Source organism: Athene cunicularia (assembly GCF_003259725.1).
Source record: "Athene cunicularia isolate RWA chromosome 2 unlocalized genomic scaffold, athCun1 chr2_part2, whole genome shotgun sequence".
Classification (NCBI taxonomy): domain Eukaryota; kingdom Metazoa; phylum Chordata; class Aves; order Strigiformes; family Strigidae; genus Athene; species Athene cunicularia.
Window position 1 is genome coordinate 3,250,638 of NW_020799096.1, and position 24,362 is coordinate 3,274,999.

General features: G+C 39.2%; 1 protein-coding gene across 1 annotated transcript in view; it reads left to right on the forward strand.

Moving 5' to 3' along the window:
* Positions 1-18,858, forward strand: part of CRTAP (cartilage associated protein) — a 19,271-nt gene extending 413 nt beyond the window's left edge. Inside the window, exons 2-7 of the mRNA XM_026843816.1 lie at positions 1,638-1,787; positions 2,393-2,564; positions 4,238-4,366; positions 5,969-6,114; positions 8,554-8,637; positions 18,790-18,858. Of these exons, the coding sequence (XP_026699617.1) occupies positions 1,638-1,787; positions 2,393-2,564; positions 4,238-4,366; positions 5,969-6,114; positions 8,554-8,637; positions 18,790-18,849 (741 nt within the window). The 3' untranslated portion in view covers positions 18,850-18,858. The remainder of the gene's footprint in view (positions 1-1,637; positions 1,788-2,392; positions 2,565-4,237; positions 4,367-5,968; positions 6,115-8,553; positions 8,638-18,789) is intronic.
* The last annotated feature ends 5,504 nt before the right edge of the window (positions 18,859-24,362 follow it).

The window sequence follows — 24,362 nt, forward strand, 5'->3', positions numbered from 1 at the left end:
CCCCCCCAGCATTTATAGTATAGGAAGAAAGCAGAGAAGCAGAGGGAAATGCTTTGTGTAAGTTTTTAGAGTGACCATGTGTTTATTCGGGTGGGTTCTACAGTGAAATCTTGCCACGTCTTAGATCCTGGGAGTAAATGTTTCTGTGCTGCCGCATTCTCCTCTGGGGGGAGCTTTCTCGTAGACGCTGGATTTGCTTAGGAATGTGTTTCTACAAATTTTTTTTTTTAACTGGTGAAAGTTGAATCCAAGAGTGAATTATGGACTAAGCAAAAATGAGAGAGCCGTCAGCCTACCAACAAGCAGGGTTAAAGCATAAAGCACAAAAGAAACCAAGTAGGCATTTGACGAAAGTGCAGCTGAGATTTCCCTGCATGTTGAGCAGTCTGGGCTGACTGGAAGCGCATAGTTTTGGGACAGAGAGGAAGGGCAGCTGGCAGAGTTCCAGCGCCGGGACACTCAGAGCGGCACAGCAGCAAGAGCTCATGTCAGGGTTTAAGTCTTTCTTTGGTGTAGTCATCTCTCAAGTTTCTTTCTGAAATGAAAGGGTACCTTTTGTGGATGCAAACAGAAGAGTGCATGTGCATACGTGCTTGTGATTCTTGCTCATTGTTTTATATGTACACTTCCATAAGCTATTTCAGATGTGAGGTGGAACTCTGTATCTTGGCTTGCGAGGGAAAAGGTTTTAACATTTTACAAATAATTAAGACTTTTACTTTCACTCTTCCTAAATATGTGTATCTATAGTATATATTTTATTAAAATATGTATCTATATAAAATAAAAATTATAAATGCATGTACACAGAAGTGCATACGTATTTGGCACATTGAGTTGTAAATGAGGAATACGTACTTCACAAAGTGTCTCTAATGGGGTTTGAAGTTAGTTTAAAAATGGGTACAGAAAATCACATAGTACATTAGGACGCAATTATTGAGCAAGTCCCTGCTATTTTTCTAACTTCATAACACTATCAGGAGGATGTATTGTTGTAATACTGTCTTCCGTGCTGCTAGGCAAATAAGTAACATAAACATCATGGAAACATTGTAAGTGATGACTCCTGCCCAGTAGCCATAGATGAGCATCAGTTATTTCCATGACATTAATCTCACACAAGAGCAACAGTATAATCTTGTGCCTCTTCAGCTTTATGAACAGGGGAAGGGAAAAAAAGTTGTCCTTTTGATTTATAATCATTATCTATGCTATCTGCAACAATAATAGACTTCTAAAATTAACCCCCCCCCTGTTCATAGTGATGCAGCTAGGAATAAAACTGAGAGGAATTGTATCAGTTTTACTGTACCATTGTAGCTGCTGAGACTGTGGTTTCAGTAGAAGTCAGGGAAGTGATGGAGTCCTCATCCCTGGAGGTGTTTAAGAGTAGAGTTGACATAGCACTTAGGGATATGGTGTAGTTGGGAACTGTCAATGTTAGGTTAATGGTTGGACTGGATGATCTTAAAGGTCTTTTCCAACCTAGACGATTCTGTGACATATTCTATGACATATAAGTTTGGAAATAGATAGGCTGCAGGAAAGTTCATTGACAAAAACTGGGAAACTTGGATTGGTTTTTTCTAATTAACCTTTTTTTCCCCCTTCCTCCTCTCCCCATCCCTGTTTAGGCTAATAATCTTCCAAAAGCTATTGCAGCAGCTCACACATTTCTTCTGAAGCATCCAGATGATGAGATGATGCAAAGAAATATGGCCTACTATAAGAGCATACCTGATGCTGAAGAGCATATTAAAGATTTGGAGACAAAGCCTTATGAGGTATGCTTTTTATTCAGTCTGGTCTTCTGGAACTGCTCTATTACTCCTCTTACTGTGTGAGATTCAGGGATCTCATTTGCTTATGTGTTCTCAGTTCTTGCTCTCCTTTCTCTCTTGCTGTCTTTCTCCATAATCTGTGTTCTGCATTCTTAATGCATTCAGTAATTCTCACCTCTCATGCAGATCCCTGTTCCATAATTGAGTCATAGTGAATCGTAGACAGTGGCATACCTGAAAGCTACTCCATGCAGATTACTACTGGAGCTAAGCAGACGCATAGAGTTATTCAAATGCATGAGTGGTGTACTGGCACAGCTTAAAAGAACTCAGACATTTGCTGTTGATTCCATTGAAAATGTTTGTCAAAACCTGTGCTTTAGACTTACATTGTTACTTCTGTCCAGGTTTTTCTGTTGATCTGAAATGGAATTACCTACTCTGCTCTCTAGAAAATACCTGGTAAAATCCATTAGTCATCCACATTAACTGGTTAACAGTTTATGTAGTAATCCAGAAATGCAAAGACATCATTTACTGTAATTGAATGTACACACAGATTTCCATAGATCAGCTACTGCTGGTTTTCATTCCTGCCAATTTTTCAGAATCTCTTTGTCAGGGCTGTGAGAGCATACAATGGTGACAATTGGAGAACGTCCATCTCGGACATGGAACTGGCTCTTCCTGATTTCTTCAAAGCCTATGATGACTGTACAGCAGCCTGTGAAGGCTCCCGAGAGATCAGAGATTTTAAAGACTTCTATCTCTCCATTGCAGGTGGGTGGTTTTGTCTTAAAGCCATTAGATGTGTTGGTGAGGGGAAACTTTTGTGAAATACGTTCATGCATGAGCAGCTCACAATTTCTCACAGCATGGAATTGCTTGATATCCACCAGTACCACTGACAGGGAATAGCTATCACAGGCTATTCTTCAAGCCATGTTTTATCCTTGGGCAAAACAGGCAGGTGCCTAGGACAGCATCTAAGGAGTGACAGTCAAATTATAGGTGGTAAAGCAAGAAATAGACTTTCTTCTCCAATGGCTCAGAGCCCTGAAGTCAGGATAACCCCTAAGCCACTGTAAAGGGTATGGTGTCCATGTGCAGCTGTAACTGGCACTTGCTGTCATCCTTCTCTTTCCTTCTTGGAAGAAAAGGACAATTCCCAGCAGTACACCATTACCACAATGATGTTACCACAGCTGTGTGCATGCATTTCAAATATTTTGTTCTTGAGATAGGAAAACTCAAATTTACTTGCACTGCCTGGACTGAACTGTGCTCTTGCTCCAGGGAGATAGATCCTGCCTCTGTGGTTTTGACTGCAGAAAGCAGATGAAGCAGAAAGTGTTAACCAGAAGTATTTGGTAATTGCACTAGGTACGTATTTATCCCTGAGCAATGAGTTAACGTTTGGAAGCCAGCTGTCCTTATTGCATGGGATCACTTCACTGAGCAACTTGTGTTCCTGGTTTTAAGTGCTGGCTGGAATTGAACACTACTGTGTCTGGACTCTACACTGCTCTTGTAAAAGATGGGTCTGGTAATTTCATTTGGCCAGTTATTTTTAGTTAACTTCAGCATTCTTCATGTTAGGAGTTCTCTGATGAAAACATCAGAGGGGGGAAGGGGCCTTTGCTGTTCTTTTGCCTTGGTCAGAGACTTGCTGCACAAGCTTAGATGACTTGCTGTCACCTGCCAAACATGGCTAACAGGGAAACTAAGACTTTAACAGATTTCTGTTTGGTGGTGTTGTCTAATGTTATATATCCTGAAAATGCTTGAAATTCTTTGATGGAAGGTTTTCTCGGAATGTATTTTCTTGAAGATAAGATCATCTCTAGTTCTATCCCATTGTAGCAAGCTTTTATAGACCAGGTAAGCTTGTGAACTTAAACATTTCTTGCAGAAAGGTATTCTGCAGTGAGCAGCATATTCACGTCTGTCTTCTCTTTTAGAACATCCAAACTGCAAGCATGAAATGCGTCCATCTCTGGAGTTTTATTTTGCAGTCACCTGCTGTATGTCTCTGTGACACAGTTTTACTCAGCAGCACATGGACCTTATTAATGCAATAATTTACTAAAATTGCAAAGGGTCTCAACATTTTTTTAAAAAATAGCACTGTAAAGTTCTCAGGAAGTAAGGCAATACTCCGTAAGACTTTATGTAAAACCTACCACCTACTGCCTGTAGGTGTCAGTGAAACCTTAGTTCTCTGGACTTGCCGCTCTGATACATTTCAAGTCCACACTGCACCGATTTTTACAGAAGGTCTGAGTACCAGTACTTGATATGTACCTCAGATGGAGTTGTAGATGCTCAGTACTTCCAAGCAGCAAGATCCAGATAAGCCGGACCCAGGCCAAATGTTAATGGGCAGCTAATGGGAGGGGTTGTAACAATTCACTGTGCGATCCATATCCTTGGTGTTGTTTTCTTCCTTGTAGATCATTATATTGAAGTCCTTGCATGCAAAGTGCAGTGCGAGAATAATCTGACACCCATTATAGGAGGCTTTGTTGTTGAGAAATTTGTGGCCACCATGTACCATTACTTGCAGTTTGCTTATTATAAATGTAAGTAGTGATTTAATGTGCTTAAATAATGTTGGGGTGACGCGAATCTTTTCCCTCTAGTTATAATGCTTTAGAATGTAAATAGTGGCCTCCAGAATCTGCTTTTTAATCTGTTCTGGGATAGAAAGTCTGAGCTGCCAGCCATCTTTTTCTCCCTGTATAACAGACATGGGAGATAAATGTTATGTATAGAGCCTGTGGTCATAAAATTGTTCATGACAAAATAAATTGCTCAGCATAAGTCCCTTAAGGGCTGGATTTTGCCCAGAGCAGGCGCCTCTGTTTTAACTTATGCATGGTTGTGACTGATCTCCACTTGGGTATTGGAAAAATGAGGCAGTTACAGAGTAAGTGTGATCTGATCCATCACTCCCCTTCATTCTTTATGGTACCTACTTTAGGCACTAGTTGCTTACACTTTTCAAAGTTTCATATAAATGATGAATGTTCATAGAAATGATAAATGTTTTTCAAGTGTATTTCAGATGTTTAAATGTTTAAACACCAATTCTGTCTTTTTGAAGTAACTTATAACATGTTAAACAGTGTCAGCACTTCCTATACATTGGAACATGTGCAATGGCACAGACACATTTTGTACACCTGTGTACAAAACCCCATGATTTGTACCAAAAAGCCATGGTGGTCACACTGTCAGGTCCACATGGTTGTTAAGCAGCTGAATGTGTAACTCTTAACAAGATTTTTTTTCTTAAACTTCTAACTCATTCAGTTAGAGAGAAGAAAGATTCTGGCTTCAAGGCAACATATTTATCATAACACCACTTCTTCTATTGAATAAATACTCAGTTTTCAATTTACTATGTATTATTCAGGATTATTATTCAGAATTTCTTCCATAGACAAGCCTACAGAGTATTTCATAACATTTGCTTTTTCCTAGTGGATTCTTATAATCCTGTTAGAATGGTGCTCAGTGACTATATATTTGATAGGTTTTGAAGAAAGAGGGGACCACTTAACAGAAATTCTAGTGTTCTGGTGCTCAGTGATTATATATTTGATAGGTAAATCATTCAGTGAATTTTGTGGTTTCTTGAGGAACTACTTGAACTGTAAAGAGCACATATAGCCCTTACAGCTGTTTCTGCAGAATCCAGCATCAAAGGGAAATGCAGTCAGCCACATAACATCAACCCATTAACGACTTCTGCTTACATTGTTTGACTACACATTTTACACATTGACTCTTCCCTCTTTGTCAATTCTAATACAAAGAAGCGGGGTTTTTTACATTTAGTATTTTGTTTGTTTATGAATAAATGTCCCAGTGGGTATCACCAGCTATGGGCTGATGCCTCACTGTTACAGATATACGAGAGGGACATTGGGTTATGATTTTCCTAGAAAAACATCAGAGGTAAATCCCCACTTTTGAATCGTGGCTTTGCCTGTTTCAGGACACAAAGATAGCATATACTTTCTGGGAAGCAATTTTTTTCTTCTATGCAGCTGTTTGGGAGGTAGAAATATGCAGCTGTTGGGGAGGTTCTGTTTCCATCTGAGATTTTCAGAGCTTAGATAACAGTAGGAGTTTGTTCATTTACCTTATCTGGATTTTTGTGTGTGTTTATTAATTAGTGAATGACATGAAGAATGCAGCTTCTTGTGCTGCTAGTTACCTCCTGTTTGACCATAAAGATGAAGTAATGAAACAGAACATGGTCTATTATCAATACCACAAAGACAAATGGGGACTTAAAGAAGAGGATTTTCAGCCCAGATCGGTAGGTGCATTACTTAAAATGCCTTCTAGATACATTAAGATATTTCCCTGAAACTCAGTGGGTCAGAGGCTGGGAAAATGGGAGCTATCTATTGGTTCTGGAGGTAAATACATACTGTTTTATTAAAACGATATAGAAAGTTGTACACAGAGATGTACTGTGTAGTGTAGACCATGAATGTCATAGTTCTGCCTTTTGTGTTGCAATACAGCACAGTAGGATATAATATGATATGATGCAAAGTAAATTCATGCGATACTTGTCTGCCTCATGCATATTTTTATCTTTATACCTCAGTAAATAAAGCAGCTGGCCTCTGAAATCTCCTGATGAAAAGATCACTCCAGTGACATTCGGGCTTTTGTCAGTCACTTATTATTTGCCAGCATGTAGTTGCTCACCTGCTTGTTATTTCAGGTTCTGTGGGCATTGGAATGTGTCCAGATATCATAACCCCAGCTAAACTCAATTTCCACTTATTCCATTTAGAACATAGACAGGTGAATGAGGATGGAAAAAGGCTCAGGACCATATTGCATCTGATTATCTCAGTTGGAATACTTGCTACAAAGAACCCACAGTAAACATCAGTCCATCCAGCAATGACTGTGATCTAGCTTTGAAAAATTGCTCTAAAAATGGGTTTCTATGCTGTTCTAAATTTCCATGTCCAAGGAAATCTTAAATAAAAAAGCATCTTTGATGTGTTACTGGACCCCTGCAGCTTGGACTCCGACAATCAAATTGTATTTCTGTCATTTCTTGTTACCAGGATTTATGTCATGCAACTGAATTAACGGCTTTATGACACCTGAGTGACTGACTCCTCAGGCATCAGTGGTACATGCTGTACAAGTAGTTAAGTCATTAGCAATACATGTTCCACAAATTAAATTTAGTACCTTCTCCTTCTCTTAGGGCATGACTTCCCTGGGGAAGCGTCAGTTGCTTTAACCTAGCTGAAGCAACGGCGGCCATCCTGCAGGGTAACATTCCAGTTGCCCTTTCTGTGTTGTTTCTTTAGACATCTCAGTGACCGAGACCTGTACTGGCCCAAAGACCCTTAATTCTTAATGCTGCATTGAACTTGGTACAGCTGTGCGATGCTTTAGGTGGCTCACTTACCTGTAGCAGCACTGCAGAGCAGTTCACTTACACCTTGTAGGTTGCGTCAAGTTGATAATTACACTTTCCTTCCTCTCAGGCCAGCCAAGTCAAAAATACCACTCCGCTTGAATTAAGTGTTTGTTATTTGTGGACAGCTGTTGAGTTATGTGCAACACACCTTATCCACACACTGGAAACACAGGCCTGTCCTGCAGGGCCAGCTGAGACACAAGACAGAGAAAATGCATTAGATTCTTTCAGGCAGCAGCAGCAAGTCTGAGCTCAAAGGTGGAAGGGACGACTCTTTTGTCACTGCTTTTGGGAATAGAACTGTGCTTTATAGTCATATTGGAGACAATATTTGATGGTGGTGGGAGTGAGGGGTAGCCACAGTATTAAACTGCAGACTGCAGACAGATTTGGTATACGTATGCATAGAGGGCAGAACAAGGGCCCTACACTAACTCTGAATGTTTTGTTGATAACTTCTCAGGAGCTGGGGACTACAGATAATTTAGTTTTTAAATATAAAATATGAAGTGCACACAGCTGTATTTTCTTGTACTTTGATCCATATAACTATGAACAGAAGTTGCTTGCTGTCCTAATCACTTGCTATGAAAACCATAATACCTCTTGTTTATTTTCACAAAGTGGCAATGGGGTGACAGCAGCACTTGTCTCTGGCACTAAGCTTTAGACATTCTTGTGAAAGAGGAAGTCTCCTTTTTTCCTCCCCAAAAAGAGTTAAATGGAACAATCAAAGTAGGTTGCCGTTGTTATTCACAAATATGAGAGTAGGTGACTGAGCTAAACTGTGCTGTCCAGGCAAACAGCCAGGGAGGTGAGGTGGGACAGGTGGGTGACCGTGCAGAATTTCCCTAGCCCAGACTCAGGCAGGGGTGGTGAGTCATTATCATGCAAAATAGTTTAGCGTCTCTTTCCCAGAACTGCCTGCTGCTATATGCCAGCACACAGGGAGACAGAGGCTTTCTCACGTCCAAAGCCCGCTGGAATGCAGGCACGGGCTGCTGCTCAGCTCTGGCAGTCTCATTCCTTAGTCTCAGACTCGCCAATGCTTTGAAACATGAGAAAGAGGAGAGTGCTTTGTTCTTCTCACACCGGTGGAGCCTGTGCTTAGAAAGAGCCACAGAAGACATTGGATACGCTGCTTGCTGGTCTGCTGTTTCCTTTCTCAAACATTATAACTCCCCCTGGGATCCACCTTCTACTAAATCTGGGCCTGACTTCACTGGAGTCGTTTCAGGTGACATGTGATGACACTGCTGTCTTGCTACCCTAAAGTGACATAGAAATTTTGGTTTTTGATAGGAGGCAGTTCGATACCACAACATAACCACGCTCCAGTTGGAAATGTATGAATTTGCAAAGGAACATCTGATGGATGATGATGAGGTGAGTTTTCTAGAAAGGAAATTGTAGTCAAAAAACCAGCGATCACATTAAAGTGAAGATTATACATAGCTGGATTTCCAGGATTTCGCTAATATGGAAAAATCTGCTTGTAACTGTGATCAATTTATCATGAATTTTTCTTTTATAAATGGAATATAAGAAACAAACCCAAAGAACATCATGTACCATTCATATAAATACACAGTATTAGCACAAAGGTAAATATAATGCACTGAGCCCACAGAAAAATAAAATCCACATTGCAAGCTATAACACCAGGGGGCAGAGAAGTATATATAAATATATATATATTTAAACCCAGTGTTTTCTGTTTGTTTTTTTTTTTTTCTGAAATGTTGAAATTAGATATAAAGATCCTTATAATTTTGTCCAGAAGTAACCACCTAAATTGTAATTTTTGTAAAAAGGAAGTCTTGTTATTTGTTATTTTTTTTCTGCACAGTAACATTTTGGTCACCCAGTCTTGCTTCTTAAATGGTTAGGATTCATGGCCAAATAACATATAATGACTGCTATTAGACTGGAAATATGTCAAGTGGATTTTTGTGCAAGAAAAGTAGTTAAACTGTTGAAAGGGCTTTTCTTTTGTCTCCCACAGCTGAAATTAAAGTATAAATCATGGGAGGCTTTTGGATTGCCTTCTGTTTTGCTTTGTTTTCCGAACCTTTCATTTAAAGGTTTAAAAAAATCTTCAAATGATGGAATAGTTTGTTGCTGGCATTGGCAAAGAGCTAGGTTCAGTTATGGCATGGGGCAGAGTACTTGTAATAAGCACTGCTGAGGTCTTTTTTAGTTAAAAAAGAGAAAGATGGTTTATGTTAACAAATGAAATCACCTTTGCAATTTTTACATTATCTAGCACATAGGGAGAGATAATATTTTATAGTGGAGAAATAATGTGTCTGCTGCCTTCAGTATGCTAGTGACCTGAAAACAACTTTATATGCAAAATTCCATTGCAAGGTTACCAGACTTTAGGAAGACTTTCCATTGTGATAAAACTCCATGAAAGACAGTTTAATAAACTTGTTATAAGGTTAAGCATAGATGAGGACTAGTCTGTATGGATTTTCATCAGGGTGTGAAATACTTGAGCACTTTTTTATATTCTCTTGTTGGTTTGTGCTTTGCCCATAATGTTTTCTTACGTTAGACATAAACTTAATTTGTAATTTTTTCCTTCTTTCATATCTGCTGCTTCAAAACACAGAGATGAGTAATTAAGGAGGGGGAGAAGCAGTCTGTTGTGAGGGCATTCCCCATACGCTGTTACATGAAGGGATTATACAAACAATCTTCAGCCTCAAGCACTGTGTATAGAATAAACAGGCATTCATTTGCTAGCATTCATTCCTGTAACCCATTTCACTATTGCAGTTATAAATGGCTGCAATCTGCAGGAGGGAAGTACAGTGGAAACATCAAACTTTTGGGAAAGTGACAAGGAAGTCGCATTACCCTGGATTATATGTTTGGGTTAAACAAGCAAAATTGCTGAGCCTGGTCATGCCACAGATACCCCTACCCCACACTCATGCTATTAGGAAAATTACAGTTCTCTCCTGAGGAAAAGCTGAAGGGCCTCTGTGCCCTCCTTTACTAGGACTGAAGAACCTGGGAGCGATGGAGGCTGTCCATGCCTCTGGCTTGTCTCTGCCTCTTGATAGTGAACTCATAAATCCCTGGCTACCAGAACTTGTCTTTGGCTGCGGGAGCCTTCCAGGGAGTCCAGACAGTGCAGTAATAGCACAAAGGTAAAATCACTACCTTGCAGTTTCTGCTATATGGGCAGGACCTGGTAATGTAAGTGAATTATTTTTTTAATATTTCTCCTGGCACGGATGGAAAAGTTTATTCCATATGAATGCTAAAAACTGATGAAAAACCCAGATAAGGTGTTACAATAAAAGCTTTATTAAATATTGTTAAGGATGGAGGCAACCTCTCTTTCAGTACGCTCCATTTATTTAAACCATGTGCTTCTTGGGCCATAGGCCATACCTTTTTGTGAGTTTCCATGGTCCATGTCTGCTGTCTGAAGTTGCTTGTGGGCCAACAAGCCCATAAAATAATCTTCAGGAAAAAAATCAACTCTCTTTCCTTGAGTGAAGCAAAAGGATTGATGTGGCAAAATGATCTCTTCCTATGTGAATATGTCATTATTCCCAAGTGGAGAATTTTATTTTATTCAGACTTCTCAGTGCTCCTGTATCCCAGATCATCCATGTGTCTTTTTAAATCCCATTAACAAAGCGAGTGAGAACATGTGGCTTCTTCCAATAATACATTGCAGTAATTGCAAAGGCTGGAACATGCAATAATGATTTTTGCATATGTCACTACAAGAAATACTGTCCTGTTCCTGTTACTTTATTAATGTTTTTCCACAAGGAAATGAAAAACTCTAGTTCAAACATTTAACACAGGAGAGGTGACAGAGAACATTAATGCCAACTAACTACAAATTACTTTTTCTTAAAAGTAATTATTAAATAGTCTTACAGTTTTCCACAGTGAAGTTAAGAGAACATTACAGTGTTGTCATGTTAGTTGGCCATGGATAGTCAAGCTATTTGACTTCTGTTCAGATGTGTAATGTATAAAGTCTATAATAGATATGACTCCAAGCATTTCACAGATTTAAACAGCAAACTGAAATGCCATTAAGAGCCAGATACTCAGCTACTGTAGATATAAGTTCAGCACTATACTAATTGTATGAGACATGTTTCTGGCCCATAAAATCAATGTTCTTAAGGAATTTTTTTTCAGAGATAGCTACTTAGCTTTCTAAATTACATAAGAACCACAAGAATTTGGCTGGGATGATCCTGCAGCGTGATTTTTCTTTCAGTACTTAATCAGTAGGTGAAAAACTGTTGGCAGCTTTGACCCTCTTGTTCTGGCATCTTGTGCTTTTTATTTGTATATAATATGTGTGTTCATTTGTACAGTAGCTGAAATTCAAATGCTCCATTCCTAAGTGTGATGCAAAGGAGAGTAAGTGTTGAACTAATGTGATTGGTGGAAGGAGAACATACGGAATAGTGTCAAAGCACAAGGGCCCAGTGGACTGCTGATAGCAAACAATAATCTGAATTCAGCCTATTTTTCTGTTCAGGAATCACTAACATATTTTTGGCTTTATGAACTCATTTTTTGCATATGTTCAAATGATTTATACAAGTGCGCTCGTAACGGCAAGTTGTAACTTCAAATCTGTAAACCCTGCCCGGCCTGTGACCTCAGACCAACACGGCTACAATAGCACTGCTACACTAAGAAGAGCCAGTGGCAGCTGTTTCAGAGACAGTTGTCAGCTAATTGGCATTGTTATAGTCCCTGTTCAACATACACTTCTTTAAAGAAAAAAGCAAAGGAGATTTTTTTCACCATATTTTCCGAGTGGAGATACTGCCCATGTGGCTGGCTTTCCAGAAGCTTCCTGCTTTCCACTCTTGCTTCTTTACTCATGGATATGTATCTTGGTCAAAGGTGTTCCTCCTTCCATTTAAACCACCTACCATGGGAAGTCACTGGCATGTTTGGGCTTAAATGGCAGGATGTACCCAAGTTGCCAATACTGACATTAAGGAGCAATTTTTACCTGCTCAGATTTTCTTAAGCTTCTGCATGCAGCATAAAGCAAGCAAGTGGAGCTCAGAAACAAAGCCACTAGAAGGCTTCTGTTTTCAGTGCGATGGGAACAATGTTGAAGTTGCTCTGAAACTGGGTTGAGTCGTGTTTTATAGGCATTATAAAAATGTTAAGAGGAAAGCGCATTTATTAGATTACTGTAAAATATTATTGTAATAACTGCAGTGTACTGTAATCTCCCATAGTATATGGGAAGAGAACAGTTACATGTTCAGAATATATCATTAAAAAATGAAATGGAAAAACAGTGTAGAAAGTAGTTAACATACATGTAAAGAACAACTAAGCTCTTTTAATATTGAAAAAAACCCCAACCTAAAACCATGTGACAGTGGGTCACACTGTGGGCTAAGTATCTGAAAAATAAACAAGTTAAGGGCCAAATAATTTTTCTGCACAAAGAATTGAGGGATTTTTTTTCCCCTGCTAGAATGTGAGGAATGTCCAGCCTGGTCTTTACTGCTCATGGACGATCTGGGAGAGCTTTGAGGTGGTTGCAGTAAACTCTCGTGTTTCAGCTGAAGGTTAGACCCAGGAACTTTTTCTTAGTTGAAGGCTGAATAAACCTTTCAGGCTGAGCCACTCATTGACACATGCCTTGCTGTTATCCTGAAATAATGTGTCTCCCCCCAGAATATCGCTGGCCACTGGGCTGTGTGGTGGGCACTTACAGGGTCTACCAGGCCCACGGAGCACATACCCTCCACAGTCATCCATATCAAACCTTTATCTCCACTCTTGAAAAAGATGGTTATTTGTCCTGGAACAAAATTTGCTGGTTTTCATAACCTAACTCTTTGTTACTATTTCTGTTAGTTACTCAAATTAGTCGCTGGGTCAGTGACAGGACAGTAACTCATGTCCTCACAGAGTAGTAACTTCTGTCCTTACAGAATCCACCCCTGCAGCCCTTCTTGCTACCACAACCTTGCCACCTTCACCCAATACATAAGGGAATCAAGCTGAACAAGTGTCCAGTCATCAAGATTTTTGAACTTAAGCAAAATCTGAATTTTTGCTGTGAAGGACAGCCAGGGGACATTTTGGGGGATAAATATTTTTTCTTCTAAGTCATAGATTATAAGGGAACAAAGATTCAGCCAATTCTTGCTCTGTGTATTGTCTTTTAAGGCTCAGTTTGTTGGATGAGTTAGGATAAATGTCATTTCTTATTCATTCCCTGATAATCATGAAAGCATGTCCATAATAATATTTTTCTGTAGATCTTAATTCTGTCTAGAACACTGTTATTTTAGTATTCCCTGTTAGTTCCCTGAAGAACAGGCTATCCCACCACAGTGCATATGGAATCCCTATAGGAAAGGCCATCTGCAGATCTGCATGGAAAGTAAGAGTTATTACAAGAAAGCTATTTTTTTCCAATCCACACAGAGAAGGACAGAACAGATTGTAGGTGGAGGCAAGGACCCACGAATGATTAGAATTTGCTACGCAGAAGGCAATGCTTAGTCTTTGCAACCAACGGCAAAGCATCTGGGTCTGTCAGTGAGCAGTACAACTGCTACTGCTTTCTACTATTTTTAAATGATGCTGTCAAAAGAAAAGTTGGTGCTGGACCATCAAGTCTCAAGTGGGCCATAACTGAGCCATGTATTAGTAGCTTTCTCTTTGCTGTTTCTTTTAATAGCTAGCTAGGAGTCTCCAAAGTACAAGTGTTTTTTCTGAAAGTTTGTGTTTTGTGTGTGTGGATGCAGCATTTAATATTGCATAAGGAAGGGCCAGCAACAATCCCTGGCCCAAAGTGTACTTTGATCTTAGACACTCAGCTTGCGGTAATAAGTGAGGACTTCTGCCTTTTTCTCCTTTTTAGGACTTATTTTTTCAAATGCTTTAGCTTTGCTTTTGCACCAGTCTCACTAGCCTGGGTTAGCTTATTCAGAATTGACCAAGACTCTGTTTTAAAATTATTTTTTATTATAACCAACCTACTCACATACCATCTGTAAAGCCTAGAATTACTGTGGTACAAAACTTGTTCTTTCTGCTCGTGCCTCTGTTCAGTTGTTCATCTAAGCCAAGGGTGCTCGGTTTGCATATCTGACAGATAATAAGAGGCTCCAGCTGATCAGATCAGCTTCTCTGATTCATGCTACCACTCACACCAGTCTGGGAGCATTCCCCTGCTGCTGTTTGGTATCATCCTCCCCTATTTCAGGCTACACCCATCTTTTCCCAAACATCCTTCTCTGTCACTCCCACTTTCCACTGACTGTCCCTGGATTGGGAGAAGGAAAAGGTTGGTAGCACAGGGAGGGAGGCCATGGGGTGCCAGCAGAGCTATTTTACCTGCAGCACGTACCTGGCTTCCACTGCAAACCAGGAGGCAATAACTGTGGATGGAGGGCCAGCTTGCTAACAAGGACATGTGTCATTGCAGCTGACCAGGCAGTCAACATGTGCATACTTTCCAGCTGTTGAGGACCGAACTATGAGGCATGTACTGGTCTCACAGCAAACCCTTCTCTTCCTCAAGCTTAGTCAGACTTCACTTGCTGATTTACTAGCTACCAGCCAGACAGCTACATCACGCTTTGGGCCATATATTGCTCAATTCTGATTTACATCAGCACCGTGTCTGAATAGCATATTTATGTAACCTGCATTAGAGCTGGGTGGCTGTTGTCCCCTCTAGTAGCTGGCAGCAGTAAGAATTACAGGTTTGGAGCTGACTTTGGTGCTGCTGTAAACATCGATGTCCTTCCTATTTAGGTAGGAGCCAAATAGCATGCCAGATAACAGGAAGAGCTCTGTCACACTGAATGCTTAGATCACTGGTTCTCAACCTGTGGTCTGCAGACCCCTGGGGAGCCATGATATCATCACAGGGGGTCTGTGAAGGCTCAAAGCAGGGGTGAGGAACATCCAGCCCGGAAACATCTGGTCTGGCCCACGGCAAGTACTGCACTTCCTTTTCCCACAGCCCCCTCCCCTCAACGCTCCTCTCATACTCAAGCCCCCCCCACGCCGCCTGCCCTGATGCACTAGTATTTTCGGAGCTAGTACGGTTGGTGGGCCCCACTTAAACTAGATGTTTTTTCTCTTCAAGACATTTTCTTAACCCAACAGCCCTCTTTAGGGCCACAACAGGGCTGAAGTCTCTTCCTCCAAGCGGTGGCCCTGGACCAGTACACAAAAATATGTGGTGACTGAGCACAGTCAAACAAGGGGAAAGGTGAGAAGAATTGTAAAAACTTTTCGTCAAATTTTAATGTAAAAATTGGCATCAGATTTGGATATAGCATATTAAAATACCATAAGATGGACATTGGAGCAAGAAGTGTTGATGCTATTGTTTTAAATTCATATGGCATCGTTGCAATGAAGATAATAGGAGTGTGTGAATTAACAGATTAACTTATTTCCCCTTCTCTCCAAATTTGAAGACCCTTCATGAGACAATTTAAATAAATATTTGATGCAGTCTAGTTTTTTTAATCTTGACTTAAGTCTTGGAGGTCTGCGGCCACAAAAGGTATTTCAAGGGGATCTGTGGTGAAGGGAAGGTTGAGAACCCCTGGCTTAAATCATATCAGAGAATCATTTCAGACTCCAGATCTGAGGGCCAGCATGAAGTTATTAGCTATCAGTAGGCAGAAGGCTTTTTCCCTGGAATGAACACCTGTGAAATACTTGCTGACTGCAGTCATGCAAAATGCCTGCCTTGATGTCAAGTGAGTGTTAATGGGGCAAGGACAGTGATCAATCTGGTCATAGCTGCTAGTGTGACATTGTCATCAGCTCTTCTGACATAGCACTATCACCTTTTCATTAGGCTGCCTACCACACTATGGACAACTTGCAAATGTTTTACATTCTGACCCTGAAAGGCAGGCAAAAGTATTTTAACTACAGGTTTTCCTTGTCTTTAATCTGGAATTCTTGCCTTTTCAGAAATAACCAACATCCAGGCGATTATTCAGTTGTATTACAGTGTATTTTCTGTATGTATATTGTTTTGGCAACTATTTTTATATTTTTGCCATATTTCAACCTCTTTTACTCCTCAGTGCTTCTCATTAGACTGCAACAGCTTCCATCTTACTTTCCTATAGAGATCAGTTTTAGGCACTGGAGATCAGTCTTTTTTTTGTCTTTTTTTTTTTTTTAAATACTGTTGCTTTTAAATATCCTTTTCTATTTAAAACTTGGGCTTCTTATGTGTTTCTGGATTTGAAAACATACCAGAAGAAAAAAAATGTGAAATCTGTCTGGATCTTCTGTGTCTTCTGAAATAGCCTATCTTACTGATGAGCTTGACAGTAATATAAATTGTTCCTGTTGGGTGTAGTTACTAAAGGTACAATATTGAAATTCCCATGTCTTCCTTATACTTAATTCTGGGTGATCCAGTCAGATGTATATGCCTTTCACCCCACTTCTCAGACTCACCTTTTGAGGGTTGTCTTTTCAGGTAGACTGAGGAGAGAAGTCCTGTTTTAATATTTGTTATTATTTCATTAAATGAAATACAGGATCCTAAAGAGTAAAAGAATCAGTCTGAATTAGATCTGGGACCCCTGTGGTAGACACCTGTATTCCCAGTCTCCTATCTCTGATCAGAGTTAATGGGACCTACCTGCTAATCTGTAGTCCTTCAAAAGGCACCCAAATACGTGTGCCCACAGTTCTAGGAGCTGTGCTATAAAATTTGACCTGAAGTCCTCTGTACCTCTGTCTCTGGATCTTTCAACTGCTTGCATAGTGACTGTTGAAACTTGTAGCTATTTTCTTCACGTGCGTTTGTGAAGTAGTAGTGAGTTCCTCCCACAATCGGGCTCCTTAGGCAATCAAAATATTTCTAACAAAGAAAAACGTGCAGAAATGTCAAATTCCTGTTTTCCAGATGTCAGATTTCCTGCAACCAAGAAGATGAGTAGGGAATATGAAAGTGCTGGCATTTTTTCTTGTCTTTTTATTTTTTATTGTATTGGATGCTTCAATGTTTTGAACAAATTCAAAGCAAAATAAATTGCCGTTCTTCAGGACTTGCTAAAACCACTTCATAGTTGCAACAACTCAACAGTCTTTTGAGATGGAACTGTGAAGCAGGGAACAAGAGCAGCAGTTATTTCAGCCAGATTTCCTCCTGCTTTTGTTTTTTTATTTGCTTGGTTCTCATTATTTCTCTCCTTGCCAATCACACTTCTGAAAAATGTGATGTTAATATTTTTAATCACCAATACAGTTGTATTCAAAATAGACAAAACTTCTCAATTTCCTCTTATTATTTTCACTGACAGTTAATGCCCTTTCCTCACCAGAATAGGAAACTGTAAAATTTTTAATCTCAAACTGCATGTGTCTGGGAGGTGCTGTCTTCCTAAGGAATACTTTTCTAGACAAAATTGTGCTTGAAATTTAATTAGGATTGTAAAATACTGTTTGCAGTATTTATTGAGCAGACTCAGAAGCCTAATACAGTTCACAGAGACTTGGAATGGAGGGTGAAGGAAGAGGAATGAGTATCCAAGCAAGGGTGACTTGCTTTCAACATAACTGTTATATATTTTTATTATTTTAAACATGAGAGTAAGAGTTGATCAGGTTTTCCAGCAGAATATTTTTCTATCAGAAGGTGACATTTTGTTTTGGCAAAAAACTAAATGATATCTTAAGGCCTTTTTAGAACATAGGTTTTAACTCAATTACTGTAGCTGGGTTGACAAGGCAGTAAATTCCAGCTGGTGGGGCTGTTTCATCCCAGAGTAGTCAGGCTTGACTGCAGAAAGGCATTGACTATCGTATATGACATACAACTATGTTAGGAGTAGTTTAAATAAAGTTGGATTGTTGTGTTGTGTTGGTACCTGTATTAGCAGAGTGGAGCTTGTAAATATAGTGTTTTCTAGTCTGGATCTAAACGAAACCTATTTGTTTCCAGTATGGAAGACATTCTAGTATCTCTGGTTCTTTACATTTTTGCTGCCTTGAAGTATGACATGTGAAGATCTGTGGTTGAAAATGGATAAGATGTGTGTTGAAGAGTCTAACAGGACATAAACAGTTAGTGCAGACAGATGCGAAGTCAAGTTATGGTTCTACAAAACACTTTTCTGTTGAATTTTGAGGTTTTCTGAAATTCTTTAATGTTTTATGTTATTTTAGCAGTTTCCTAATTTAACAGATGCTTTAAACTTTTATGCCTCTGCTTTCTAAGTTTGAGGATTTCATTGTCTATTTAAATACCTAAAATATCAGGAGGATTTGCTGGGAAGTGTAACATTTCCTTCTTTTAAGGTCTGTATGTCACTGCAAGTACTTGTGCTGCCCCTGTATGGGCTATTTACTTGCCTTTTATAGGCTTTGAGCTAGCTTCTATATGAAGGGTGTTAAAAATTATTTGGACACCTATTATTATTATTACAGTTGATGTTCTGATTAAAATACTTCAAATTTTCCACTGATTTTAAAATACAGGGTTAACTTGTTTCTGTTAAATTTAATCCATTCTAGGGTGAAGTTGTGGAATTCCTTGATGAGCTGTTAGAAGTGGAGGAAAAGAAGGAATCCTGATGAGTGAAATCACCACGAAGTGTTTTGCAAGAGTGAAGACTCACCATTGCCCCTTGCTATTGTTTTTGGTCACCTGTAGTTCCATTTAGATACACCTAAAGATGCTCCTTTAGGTTCCACCTTATGTCACAAGATCCACTCCTGAAAGGTCACTTCCATGCTGCACTGACTCTTCCGTGAGCTTTTCACTGTGCATTTACAGAATTGGTGCATAGGGGTTTTCCTCTTGAGCTTTCTTTCCTTTACACAAACACAACAAAAGAGACTGTTTGTTTTTTTCTGGGCTAAAACTTAAGGTTCCTCATTTCAGTGCTGTTCTACTAAGAACAGTACAGCTAAATTCCAAAGAACTTTTGTCAGATTATGAACCATGGAAGACAACGGTTCCTCTAGACTTTCTGAGCTATGTATTGTGTTATTTATATATGTCTTTTTCTGAGATGATGAATAAAGTGATACTGAATTCCAATGCACCTGAAAGGTGTTAAGATACATTTAAATAGTTGAAGTAAGATGATTAACAAAGCACAATTAGTGATCTTGTAAAAATTGCTTGAAGAATTCTGTAGGCAGTGTTGATCTTTCCTAAAACCTAAATTAATTTTCATGGTGTAAAACTGAGGTCACTTAGAACTGAATAATAAAGAATTCATTCTTCCTACCAATTCTTACTCTTTCTGTTGAAATAGCTTGTGGTTCCCGTGTGAGGTGGGACCAATCTTGTATAAAATAATGATGATGGATTTATTTAATACTCTCTTCTGTAGGAAATAGTTTGCATGTTTTTTTTCAGTCTGGTTGGACTATCTGCATAGTTGTCATCCAAAAGTAAGTACAGGTGGAGAGTCAGGCAGTTTTAAGTGGAATCATGAAAAATATTTGCATGTGAATTCCTGACATTTTTATTAACTATATTGCAGAATCCAATACAGAAGTACTTTGAAGGCACAAAAAATACTGTCAGAGATGAATAGTGCACAAGACTACCGAAGAGCAGAAAACCTACTGACCTCAAGAGGATCAAGGCCTGCAAGTTGATTTCACCCTGCTTACATCAGAGGGAGACAGGAGTATTCAGTGCTTTTATGACTGAACCCTAATTCAGCTGAATGGAAGTGAGCTAGAAAACCAAAACATAATCTGTATACTACCTTGCCAAGTTGTTGCTACTATAGCTTATGTGTGCTGTACAAGTATAATGTCTACACTGTTGAGTGTCTACAGAGAATAAGGGGAATCCAGAGGATCAGGTTTAAGTGTGCTCTGGTGTGTGACAGCAATGAAACATTTTAAAATACTGAAGTTGTGTATGAAAGATCAGATTGGGTTTTTTTTTGCCTTTTTAATATAAATCACAACTAATCTGCTGAGGTCAATGGGCAGACTTTTATTCTCAAAATGAAAAATCTATCAAGAGCCTTTTAACTTCAGAAGATTTACTCAGCTCCACTTGCAGTAATGAGATGCCTTGAATATACAGAGGGTATATCAGATTTCCTTATGCTTTTTTTTTTTCCACACAATATTAGCACTCTATTTATCATGATTTTATGTGAGAATTGAACTTTGCTTTTAAAACTTACAAGTAGTTGATGTAAACCATCACTTGCTGTCACGTGAAATACATATATTATATTACCCAGCTGGAGTAGTGTCACCAGTTTGTCCCTAATTTTCTCTTGCTGGAGGTGTAGGTATGCTCAAGGGAGAGGTTACTGCTCTGGAGGCCTCTCTTGCCCTGCTTTTCAACCAGCATAGGACAACTCCAGATATCGTTGTCAGGAACTCAGCCACTGATGTCAAGATCATATGCCCAAATAACTTCAATACTCTAGCTTTCGAATCCAGAAATCCCACCATTAAAAGGCATGGAGCTGGTTGGAGATGGATGTATCCATTTACATTGCCTTAATTTTACAACAGTTTTGAGTTACTTTTCTCTTACCACCATTTATCAAACTGACGTAGCAGCTCTGCCAAGCACTGACTATTTACCTATTTGCTTGTGAGGTGCCCTAGCTCTTGTGTGCTGTCTGTGGGTACTGCAACGCCAAACCTTAAATACGTCCAAGAGAGGTGCCTGTAATACAAGTTCCTGGACCTGAGGTTTTCCATAACTATACAACTTGTGTGCATAAAGTTTCTAATCAGATTTTTCCTGTTGGTGAAGCGAGTAGCATAGACTACAGTAGGTATGAGACAACAGAAAATCAGTGACACGATTTGAAATCTGCTTTGCCACCCAGAACTTTTCCTTTCCAGTTAAAGAACTCCCTTCTGCTCTCCAGCACTCGTTGCCAGAGACTGGTATAATCTTTTTTAAAGAACAAAGTATGTGGTAAAATACAGTAGTGTTTCCATTCTACTAGTAAAACACTGACCACCAGAGGTAACCTGTTTTGTGATTCAACTTCAATGGGTTACACTGGGGATACATTTAGCACCTATGAGTGCTAATTTTTCCTCTTCATCAAACAGTTATGGAACCACTGCAAGTCTCTTGGGTACTATCAATTTTCTGGTAAGCTTCTGATTTTGTCTAAGGCTTCCTTAGCTGATCTCTTTTCATGTTCAGTCATTTCCTCAGCTCTCAACATTACAGCTAAAATCCCCTGCCATTGTGCCTTCTCAGGTGGGGATTTCATGATTTACTAAGAAGTCCATTAGCCAATGATTTATTTTTGTTAAGCCTACATTAAGGAAGTCTGATGTCCTTTACCGTTCCATTTAACTTGAGGAGGCAACTGATACTCTTGCGGCCTCCTGAAATGGCACTGTGATCCCTTTTTCATTCTGTTCAAGTATCTGTGGATTTTTTCTGGCTTTCTTAATTTCCACTACATATGGTCCCAAGCCAGTTCAATCTTAATAAGTACAAGTAGTTCTCAAACCCTTGTTCTTTTCTAATGAGAAATAGCTCCTCTTCCAGTTCTTCAGTATTTATTGTGGCTTTTTTCAACATTCTCAGGTTCTTTTAACTTTTTTCTCTTTTTTTTTTTTTTTTTGCTGCTGCTGCTATTGTTAAATGCCAACATTTACATGTGACTGCAATAAATTAGTGTCTTTTCTTCCATTTCGCTGATCCTGCCAGCTCTTCTTGGGAGGCTGCAGGAATATGGTTCTTGCCTCCCTTCTGCCACCCCAAATCCTTGCAGTTGTGAGTTGTCTGACTCAGATGTTAGCATCTTCTGTCTAACTCGATGGGATATTTAGATTTCATCTCCATTTCTTTTTTTGCAAGACTTACAGTATGATGCTGATGCTCAGGGAGGCATCATTTTGCTGAAGCCACAGTGTCTGTTATACTGACTTGAATGCAGCATCGGTACCATGCATCTTCTTACCCTGGGTTGACTCTAGAGAGGAAATTCATACGGACCTCGGTGATAGTATTTCTTCTTGTAGAGCTGTACAATTATGATTTTTTTTGACAACTATACTTTGTACCATTATGCTTTTTTAAGAATTGCTCTTATTTCTAGTAATCTGTCTGTCTGGGTAGCTGTCGTTGGCCTCTGGTCCTCTGTTGCTGCCCACAAGCAAGTCTGCCATAATGCCGAGTATGTCGTTCAGTCACCTCTTAGAGGTGAATGCTGAGTGAAGTCCTGTCTTCTGGCAGATGGCTAGCACAAGGGTCTGCACACAAAGTGTGTCCTGTGTTGGTCTCTTGTTGGATGGGGTCCTGCATCATGGGGAACTGCTTGAAAGCTAAAGATGAAACTGAGTCACAAACACTGGTGCACAGAAGTGGATATTTGGTTATGTGAAAAAGACAACTGCTGGCTGTCAGGACAGTCTTACATAAGAACCAAAGCTTGAGCAAGGGAAGAGATTCAGAGTTTGGAAATCTGTGTATCTGACAGACTGTGCTAAGTATGTAATCTTTTTCAAATTAATACCTGCTCTTACTGATAGTAATTCTTTATGTATTACCGGCTTCTTGCTAATTCATTCTTATAAATAGCAATATTCATTAAAAAAGGAAGAAGAGTGGTAGTGATTTTTCTCCTTAAAGTTTAATTCTGTTCCCATAAAACAGCAATGCAGGCTCCATACTTCTGTGTCTCGGTGATTCTGATAGCCATTAAAGTCAGCTATGAAAAACAAATACTTTTAGAATGATCAGTTCTGGCAAATTCAATGGGAATTCATTGTCCTGCTGGGTCCTTTCATTCACTGTAGCAGTTCTGCAAGCAGACCTTCATTACTTCTGTTGACAAGGCACGAGCCAAAAGCAAATTAAAATTGCTCCATTTTCCAGAGCTTTACTGCCTTGGAATGCTAAAATATAAACCCAAAAGTTAGTCAGATGTTGCTCTCAATTCACCTGGAAGGCCCATGCAACCAAGGATGTGCCATTTCTTCATACTTGCCAGCGTAAGTTCGAGGTAGAATTAAAGGTGGATCTCCTCAAGACAAGCTATTTCCCTTAAAATCCTATAGCTTATCCCACTTTACAAAGCTTTTTCTCCATAGAATGTTGCCATTAATACCCACTGTGTATCTTTCCTTCACAGTGAATTATTGGTCTATATGTCTATATTGATGATGAAAGCAGACTTAGAAAATCTTTCAATTTCTAGACAGTCTTCATGAAAAATGGTTTAAATAGCATGCAAATTTTACATCTCTGAAAATGGAGTTGTGATTAGACAAAGATTTGTTGGATTATAGAAGTACAAGTGTTTATTATGGCTGGTACTGAGAATAAACAGTTGCCTGCATATGCCAGCTACTATGGAAATATGTTTTTAAGTTCTAATGTGAGCTGTAAACCAAAGCTACTTCAGTTAAAAAAATTCAATACTCAAACTGTGGGGAGAAGTAGTTGGTGCCAGAGAAAACATTCCCATTTAATAATGTTTGAACATCGAGCTGTGATGCAGTTTGTAGCAAGGCAGTGAGAAAAACCCACAACTAATCCTTCATTGCAGCTGTCTGAACTTTTGGTTGTCTGCCATACTTTAAACAGCGAGTTCTTTTTTCTGGTGACTCAAGACTTGAATGACCTAGTGTGGGGAGTTTAAGCTATATACAAAAAAGAAGTTAAGTAAGAAATAGCCAAAGTAAGTTGGGTTGCACACCCCAGCAAACCAGGGGTTTGTACTTAAGTCCTCTACAGTGCCTAGGAAAAAATATTAAAATAAATAGATACCTTTTTATTTATTTATTTTTGGCAAGGAAATATTCAGTGGTTTAGACATCCACCTCTCCTCCCTCCCCTCTTCTTTTTCCTTTGAGTACCAATGATATATGGAAACTAAATTCTGTAGAGAGTTCTGAATTTTTAAGTTTATAAATGCTAACTTTTTCTGTAAAAAAACTTTCTAAGTTGTCTTTGATTATTTTTAACATTTTCTTCCCTTTGATGTATCTCATGGGTAGGCCTTTTAAGCAGCATGAAGTAACAAAATTTTGGGTTTTTTCCTGATTAATTCCTTTGCGAAGTAATGGAATTGCTTACTTTCAAGTGGAAATATGAGGGTCAAAGGTGCAATTTTATGTGGATATTA